Source organism: Brachycentrus maculatus, unplaced genomic scaffold (genome assembly GCF_059751285.1).
Source record: "Brachycentrus maculatus isolate JH-2025_06_01 unplaced genomic scaffold, ASM5975128v1 h1tg000315l, whole genome shotgun sequence".
Lineage (NCBI taxonomy): Eukaryota > Metazoa > Arthropoda > Insecta > Trichoptera > Brachycentridae > Brachycentrus > Brachycentrus maculatus.
The window spans coordinates 3,289,532-3,298,516 of NW_028281064.1; the positions used below are offsets into that span (position 1 = coordinate 3,289,532).

The following is an 8,985-nucleotide window of genomic DNA, read 5'->3' on the forward strand; positions in this document are numbered from 1 at the left end:
CTACTTAGTCCAAAAATGCAAACAAAACGTACTACAAAAAATTGTTGTGTTTTAAGTTTGGACAGCCGAGATGTCAACTTAAATATCATCATAAATAACAGCATAGATGCCAGAAAGGTTTATAACACACAGCGATATAATATATACTACAAATTTAAAAGGATTTTGAACTGAAGATTGTGGTACGGTTTAAATCCTGTGCAAGGTGACACAAAACACATTGCTCTAATAAAGGATGCTGCATTGCGATCCAAAATGTCAACAGAAGTTCTAACGATAGACATATTAATCTAGAAAAACATTGTCAGCAAAGTAAAAGCAATGCAGTGTTAAATTAATTTAAATCTGATTTTTTATTCACATTACAAGTACATTTCTTTTTCAAAATCGCAAATTTTATAAATAAGCAAATCACGTTATGAATGAAAAGGATGACAATGATTAAAGAAAACACTTGTTTTTTACCACTTGAGTTTTATTATGAACTACATGTTTCAGAAGTTAAACTTCCATCATTCAGGTCTGTATAATATTATACAGACCTGAATGATGGAAGTTTAACTTCTGAAACATGTAGTCTATAATAAAACTCAAGTGGTAAAAAACAAGTGTTTTCTTTAATCATTGTAACATGTCTTACCACAAAGTTAATGCCGAAACAATAAATAAAATGAAAAGGATGACATTAATGAAATATGGTAATTCACATTTTTTGCTACTCAATTTTATTTTTAGGTATATATATATTTTTTTACCCCCCTTGGGAATCGAACCCAGGACCTCCAGAACGGTAGCCGAGCGTGCTGACCATTACACTACGGAGGCGGACATTAGCTTATGATAGCTAACTGAAAATATATTTTCCTTGTTAAAACAAAATTTTCATTTTTGGCTTAATTTATTACATATAAATGTAGATTTTCGACTTTGGTATTGTCAGGACGATATCAAAATACATTTCTTTTACCAATTTTTAACTATCTGCTCAATTTGATTAAGAGAAAATGTATCTGTGGCTAATTTTTCCTAAATATTATAAAATGTATCGAATGCTATTTAAAAATTACTTGCTTAAAATATATCTTTATTAGTATTTTATAATACCATGAAGCTATGAAATAAATACCCAAAAGGACTTGTAAAACAAATACATGTATCGCATTCCTACATGAGTCGAAGTTTTATTAGGAATTAATGGTTCAAATATATTTGTTTACTATGTTTATCACACTGTAAAAAGTTTTTGAAAAATATACTATGCCTGAATTGTTTTGATTTTCATCAAAATAAAGTACTTGTATTCTAAATATAAGTGATAAGTGATGTCTCATGTGCCCAAATGACCCCTGAACTTGTATTTGTATTTTTGGGGGTCAGATTACAATATACCATTAGCTTTATACAAATATTATTATAAAATTTAAGCCAACTAGGGAGTCAATATTGCAAACATATAATTTACCTATAAGAGTGTTATATATCCATAAAAACTTGATTTACATTTAAAAAAAAAACAATCTATATGAATACCTCACTAGGCGAAATCTGTATTGAGGCATTCATTTGCATTATTTAAATTATGCTTTGGTAGCGTGACCATCTTAATGCAGTTCTCGGGACCCAAATCAAGTTGCCATTTTTGAAAAAAATAACTTATATTGCTCAATATTTTTACTTACTTTTGTAGCAAATATGTAGTATGTTTTTATATACAGTAGTACTCTGCTTAATGTCACCCCCATATACATTGTTTGGCTATAACGGTGTGTTAATAGCGCGGTTCAGTGATTCACCAAACAACCGCAAAATGGAATCTTTAACTCGGGGATTTCGCATGTCGACTCCCAAAAAGTTTATACCGTTTCGGTCATGTGTAAAGTGTGTGCATTTTTAATAAATTTGTATATGTACTACAATACTATTTTGTCCATGCTTTGTATTAATACCCGTGCTGAGCGGGGTATTACTGTATTCCTAGAGAAAGGTTTACTTGACTCCTCTGATTAAACGATGTTATCATTTTAAGAACCACGTATAGCTGTTTCTTTCAAAGTTAACATCATGGCTAGTATTTATTCACACCATTTTTGTGAGTGTGGACGTGAAGTGCCTTAGTGTACAGTTGCCTGACATTCAAAACACCTAATTGTTCATACACCTGCACTGCAGATGTCCTACAGGGACCCGAGTAGAACTCACTCTTGTTCAATTCCTACCTGCGCAAATGCCATTTTTCCTGGCCCTGCCCCAACCAATTATCAAACTCTGATAGGACCTGAAATCCTTAGCTAATGGTGAATTTAAAATACCGAACATCGATGTCCTCAGATAACTGAAATTCAGGCAACTAAAGCGAGCTAAACACTATTGTTTTTTTTAAATATAGCCCTATAATTTTAAAATGCATTTGAATAGGTGATACAACCTGCAACAACCATTAATATGAGATTTATAGAACTTATACAAATGGATAAAGAAACTATGATTGTGACCAGCGATGAAATAAATCCTATGAAAATAATTGTATTGCAATAATCCATTCATTAAAACAATTTTTTTATTGATTTATATAATTTATTTCAGTGATTACTATTTGAATGATTAGTAATAGTTAATTCATCTTAGTTATTTGACTAGTATAGTTATTTAAACAATGACTTGATAAGTGAAATTCAACTCTCAAAACCACTTAATTAATCCCGTTATTGATTGTGACAAATAAAGTATAGTTGAAAGGAATTTTATAATATATATCGAAATAAAACATACTTTTCTGTAAAATATCACAATTTTATTTAAATAATAAAGGAATCTTCAATATGGTTATTTTCTTATGGTTTGTCATTTTCATTGGTCATCTTATAGGACGAATGTGCTTCAAGATTAGTAATTAAGCTTCATTTGATTTAATTTTACACCCTTCACAAATCAGTAGATAGTATGTTTCCAAATAAGTGCTTATCAATACATAAAACTATTTTTACTTGCTTTTAATATACAATAAACTATATAAGTGACAATATTCCTAGTGATTTTAAGAAGTGTGAATTTTACAATACTTTTTTTCATAAACAGTGTTATACATTACCAAAATAAATTAGGTTAAAACTAGGAATACTTTTTGTAATATATATTTTTGCACTTTGTAATGATTTAAATACATTTATAATTACAAAATAAAGGACTTTTTATTTATGACCAAATGTCTTGTATAAACCTGTTGTTATTTTTCAGATCTTTTATTACATTTTGAGCTTCCTCAACAGTTTTGTTTCTCTCTTTAACAAAGCAATTTGTTAAACATTCTGTGATGGGTCCAGCGATTTTGTTTATATCTCCACACATATAAACAGTTGCATTTTCATCTGTTATGAGATTCACAAGTTTGGATGCATCCGACATCAAGGCCTCCTGTAAAATAATTAGCATCAATATAAAACCTATTTAAATCCAAGATTCACATCCCAGATCTACACATAGACATAAAAATAATAATAAACCTTTATCCGCACCCCAATGGTGCATAGGGCACTGCGTAATACAAACGCAGTGTTATCTTGATCGTTTACACATGAAGGAAAGGTGATCAGCCCTCCGCTTCAGGTACCAGTCCAGGGTAATATTGAATAAATAGCAGTGAAAAATCACTTAAATTTATTTTACCCCCCCTGGGAATCGAACCCGGGACCTCCAGAACGGTAGCCGAGCGTGCTGACCATTACACTATGAAAGCGACATAAAAATACATATGAGATGTCTACAGTTTTACTGCATCACTGTTAACCATACTCATACGAGTTGCCCTAGATTACGGAACATTTGTAAAATTTATGACGAACATCCCATTTGTGGGGAGCACCGAGGCAATGTAGTGATAACTAGCATATATCTCAATTTTTACCTTTATTTCATGTTTGTATTTTATATAAATTTTTCAAAAAACATGTTGCACTTATTTTTAAAATTATTTTTGTAAATTGCGAGTTTTTCTTATTGTCGTACATTTTTAGTGCCACATTAAAGTACATTGAAACAAGTCCCGTGGTCAGACAGTTTATTTAAAATTTTACAAACATTTTTTTTTTATTTACGTAAAAAAACACATTTTTCTATGTTCCTGTTTTTACAGGTTTTTTTTAATGTTTTGTTAACAAAAATATAGCTTAGTATGGCACCTACTGCTTAGACATGCCGGAATAAATAATAACTAATTATGTTTAATTTCATTAATGGATTCAGCAGTCATTTTGTTGGAAAATCTATCCATTTTTAATAAGTTTACTTAGTAAAGACCACTATTTCGTAAAACGTATGTTTCAATACTTAAGCACCATTTTAAAACACTGTATTGCTTGAAAATGATGTGGAATGCAAAACACGTGTCACAATTGATTTTATAAAATAGTGGCATTTACTAAGTAAAATTTAAATTAAAAATAATGTTTATGGTAAAAAAAAATTGCCAATTTATTAAAGTGAGCAAACTATGAAAATAAAATATTTTTCTTATTGATTACAGTTTTTTGCGCATTGCAGACTTACCTGGATATATCTGAATTCAAAATTAGGCTCTCTCGAATGTGACACAAGCAGCCTGGATAATGTAACATCCCGCATGAACTCCTTTAATTTATCTTTGAAGATATAATCCTTATCCGAATAACGGCAACCAAAATAAAGCCACGCTGCTCCCAAATTAATTTTCGGGGTGTTTATTATCAACTGCTGTCTTTCTTCCAAAAAACCAATAAATGGGGAAATTCCAGTTCCCAAAGCGATCATAATTATTGGTGTAACGGGATCAGCCGGCAAACAAAAGTTAGTCGATTTTCTCAAATAAGCAGAAATATAATTCTCATTTTTTCCTAAATGTTTGTTTCCATTCAAAGCGGGTTCCCCATTGATGACTAAACCGTTTAATTTATCATTTATTAGGTCAATTTTGCTAGATTCACTATCGTCCGAATTACTTATATCGTTTTTTATTATACTGCTAGTCATATCTTCTAGCCACCCTGTAGTCAATCCTTTGAAATTTTCCTTGATATTCATGACTGAAAAACATATTTTGATAGTTTTGTGATGTAAAAGAGAACTGTTGCAGATAGAGTAGGGTCTTGGCATTAATCTCGGGAGATGTTGAATTAAAAGTGTTATAGGCGGCTTGCACGAAGGGTAATTTTTTAAAACATCTAATATATTTGTTCCTTTGCTTATTATTTCATCACTGTATAGATTTGCACCTTCCCGACTAGAGATTTCTTCTAGGTGTCGTTTTTCAATGGGATCTTCTGCATATTTACTAAGTGCTGCAATCAATACCTAAAGAAAATTTTACTTTTTTTTTATTATGATCTTTATAAACAGATTCACAACATAAATATCACTGGAGAGTAAAATCATATCACAATCACACTGCAAAAACCTACTTATTCAAATCATAAATAGAAAAATTAATATGACTAAATAAATTATAACTGACAGGGGTATTTGGGTAGACGCTAGGCTGCAAAACTGACATCGCAGGTTCGATTAACGCCAATTGTAAAATAAATTTTAAAAAGATTTATTTTGAATTGGTCTAGTTGTTTTGTGATGTATTTTTCACATCTACCTTCCCTATCCTTACTACGCTACCTGCAGACAAGCCTCTTAACCCTTTCCACTCTGACCATTTTTTCTCAAACTGATCAGCTACTCTGATCAAAAAAATGTGATGTTTTTCTACCATTAAAATAAATATTTTGGTTCCCTAATTTTGTGACACTCTGTCTAGCGATTCGTATGACCATTTTAATTAAGATTAACGGTATTTATCTGAAATATTTTTTGGTAGAATATACTTGGGTAGTAGAGAAATCAGTGATTAAAGTAATACCTGCGCCGGGCCAGACATTGTGGCCCACGGAGCTGCCTACTAGAATCATACGGGCCAGAATATCTGGCCTACAGAGTGGTAAGAGTTAAAGTAGGGGCTTTGTGGGTTATTCCTTTAAATTTAAAAAAAATATTTCAGTGTTAGGAAAAAGTTTTAAATCCAAAGGTAGAATGTCAAACTAATATTACTTGAAAATAATTAACTTACTTTTTTAGGGATGCTTCTTATGTCGATGCAGTTTTTTAGTAAATATTCAATTGTACCCGTTTGAGGTATATGGGTAGGAAGTACAGATTTCTTTTTTGCATTGATATTTTTAAGGGATAATGTATATTGTTTACTGCATACATTTTTCAAATTCAAACACGTTAGTACAAAATTGACTTCATCATCAGTATTTTGCGGTAGAATGCCAATAGTGTCACCAGGTTTGAAGTGCAAACTGTCCTGAAAGGAATATTTTTTTTTTATTTTAAACACAGGAAATCTACTTTTTAATTAATGCAAATTTTTTCATGCGGTTCATAGTTTTTGGTGTTAAATCTTAGGCGTCGTCCTAATATAACACGATTACGAGACCATTGCAATTCTGTCGAATTTTACTCGTACGAATCCGCGATTAAACATACAGATCTCGAATAGTTGTCCTGACTGGCATTCGAGCGACCAATTAAGACACATATTTGAGATCTGTATGTTTGATCGTGTATTCTTACGAGTAAAATTTGCAAGAATTTGTGATGGTCCTGTAATCGGTTTGTATTAGGACGATAACTTACACATGCAGCAGTCCTTTCATCACAAAGTCATTTATGTAATTGATTTAATAAAACTCATTGATGAAAATAACTACTGGCACGCATATGTCGATCCGAACATAACTATGTTTAACTAAAAAGCAGTTCAAATGAGCTTGGTAAAGAATTATATTCTTAATTTATGTATTAATTGTTAAGTCAATCACAGATTTTCGAGTCTACTAAGTTGTATTTTATTGTAAAAAACAGATAAAAATTCATATTGTGACAATTCATTTGAAAATGCCATAACTAGTGAAATAACTGTCACTATATAAATTTTTATGTGTTTTTTTAATAAATATAACTTAGTAGACTCAAAAAATCTGTGTTTGATTTATAATTGATACATAAATTAAAATGGAGTTCTACACATTAAACGTCAAATCAATAAATAATTCCATTCTTGTAATATTATCTTTTTAACCTCGGAAAAAATATCAACAGGCAAACTTATTACATAGACGTGAAATCATCATAAAAACGAGGATCTTTTAGATAAGTTATATAGAAATGTCATATTTTACGAATATTTTCACATTCCCCGAATGTCTTTAACAGAATCATAACCTCCTAATGTGTACATGTCCCTTGAGGTAATGATATAATAATACTAAATATACTATTTCATATGTCGCTCACTCCTTTGAACAACCTCATATATTAAAATCGACAATTTTCAGTTGTGCATGTTTTCGGAATGCCCGGAAAATTTACTTTATCCCAGCAAAAGCGGCATATTTTAAACATAATATTTACCCGCTACAGGGCAAAAAGTGTTGTTTTTGCATTTTAAAGAAAAGGTATTGTTTAAGTATTCTTTTAAATATACTTAATATTTTTCAAATGGAGAAAAAACAGTCAGGTTTTACATAAAAAGATCTGCTGTAAAGTAAAAAGTTCAATAAGTGGCTTGATATGTATTTTTAATACATTGTATTATATTTTTAAACTTTGAAAACGATCTCCTGAAAAATCATGTTTTTTTATTTATAACGTTGTTGAAAGGAGTGAGCGATGTGTTAAATCACAAACCTTATTTTCTAAAGTCATTTCAATCACAGTTTTGACGTCATCTCCTCTTGCAAGATATTTAGCTTCTTTTACAGAAAATGTCATTAGATCACTTTTAGCAAATGGCAAAATACTAGTTGTAGCCCCAATAAGAGCATTATCCGACTAAAAACCAAAATAAATTATTTAAAACATATTAACCAACCAAAAAGTATAATATTTCTCAATATTTTAATAAAGAATTAACACCTTATCCAGTGTATTGTAGGTTATGTCGATAAATTCTGGTGGAATTGGTGGTAAGTGTAGAACCACACCATTCGGTGATTTTTCATCCTCGCCAACCATTTTTAATAATTTACTTAATACGGAATTAATAAATTAGTAAAAGTTATACACAATTACAAAACACATACGGAAAATGCTTTTGATAAAAATCACGTATTATGACACATGACAGTGACATTCTCAATGTTGTCAGCGCAAATTATACTACAAAGAAGTTGTCAGTATGGAAAAAATATTTGACGGTACCTACCCGTTAGATAAGTGATACATAATACCTACTTATTTACTAAAATAACTAGTTAGGTACTCAAAAAAAAACATTAGTTTTTTTTGTAGAACATTTTACATTCAAACTCAAAAAAGGTCTGAGAGTTTCGTAATTTATAACATTGCTAAATTCAGTTTTAAATATTTTTTAAATGCATTTTAATGCCACTCCCAGTAATTTCTTAAATATTCTTCACCAAACCCATTATTTCTTATTAGAACGGAAAACAAATAAAAGAACGGTGAATAGTTTTATAAAAAATTTTACAGTTAAAGTGAGTTTTATTAAAAAATGGCAACAGTGGCGCTTTGAAAAATTCAACGGATAAGTTTGTCGATGAACACATATTAAATCTCACTCAGGGTGGTCCTTAAGGGTATGTAACATGTGCAGACTCGCAAGGCCTTTTACCTACTAAATTCGTGACAATTTTTTTAGTCTGCATAATTCAGAAAACATGTTTTTTCGTCCTCAAAAATATTGATAAACTGAGAGGATTTTTTTTCATGAATCTTTACTTATTCCTAAAATTTCCTAGTGGCTTAATTTTTTTAACTGTCACATTTGACCACAATCGCGCTGAACTTTTGACGTCTTTTGGGTTCCATCACTATTTTTTTGTAAGGAGGGGGGGGGGATTCCAAAACGTAGCTTTTTTACTGCGAGACCCTGAGAAGCCACCCCCTAAATACGGCACTAAATAAATACATTTACTTATACCCGGCATCGTCTCGCAATGC

At 30.8% G+C, this 8,985-nt stretch overlaps 1 protein-coding gene across 1 annotated transcript; it reads right to left on the reverse strand.

Annotated features, from left to right (window-relative positions):
- Window positions 1-2,769: 2,769 nt before the first annotated feature.
- On the reverse strand, window positions 2,770-8,165 carry LOC148304502 (methionine synthase reductase). Its single transcript, XM_088268277.1, has 5 exons — window positions 7,939-8,165; window positions 7,711-7,854; window positions 6,086-6,325; window positions 4,543-5,322; window positions 2,770-3,411 (listed from the first exon to the last, which is right to left on the reverse strand). The coding sequence occupies exons 1-5, from the start codon at window positions 8,035-8,037 to the stop codon at window positions 3,193-3,195; spliced, it is 1,482 nt and encodes a 493-aa protein (XP_088124403.1). The 5' UTR covers window positions 8,038-8,165; the 3' UTR covers window positions 2,770-3,192.
- Window positions 8,166-8,985: the final 820 nt, after the last annotated feature.

Excerpts from the sequence above, each read along its gene's own strand:
- LOC148304502 (XM_088268277.1), bottom strand. The coding sequence starts at position 8,037 with ATGGTTGGCGAGGATGAAAAATCACCGAATGGTGTGGTTCTACACTTA. Across the intron at positions 7,855-7,938 it reads CCTACAATACACTGGATAAG|TCGGATAATGCTCTTATTGG; the intron begins GTGTTAATTCTT and ends TTTGGTTTTTAG. Across the intron at positions 6,326-7,710 it reads AAATGACTTTAGAAAATAAG|GACAGTTTGCACTTCAAACC; the intron begins GTTTGTGATTTA and ends TATTCCTTTCAG.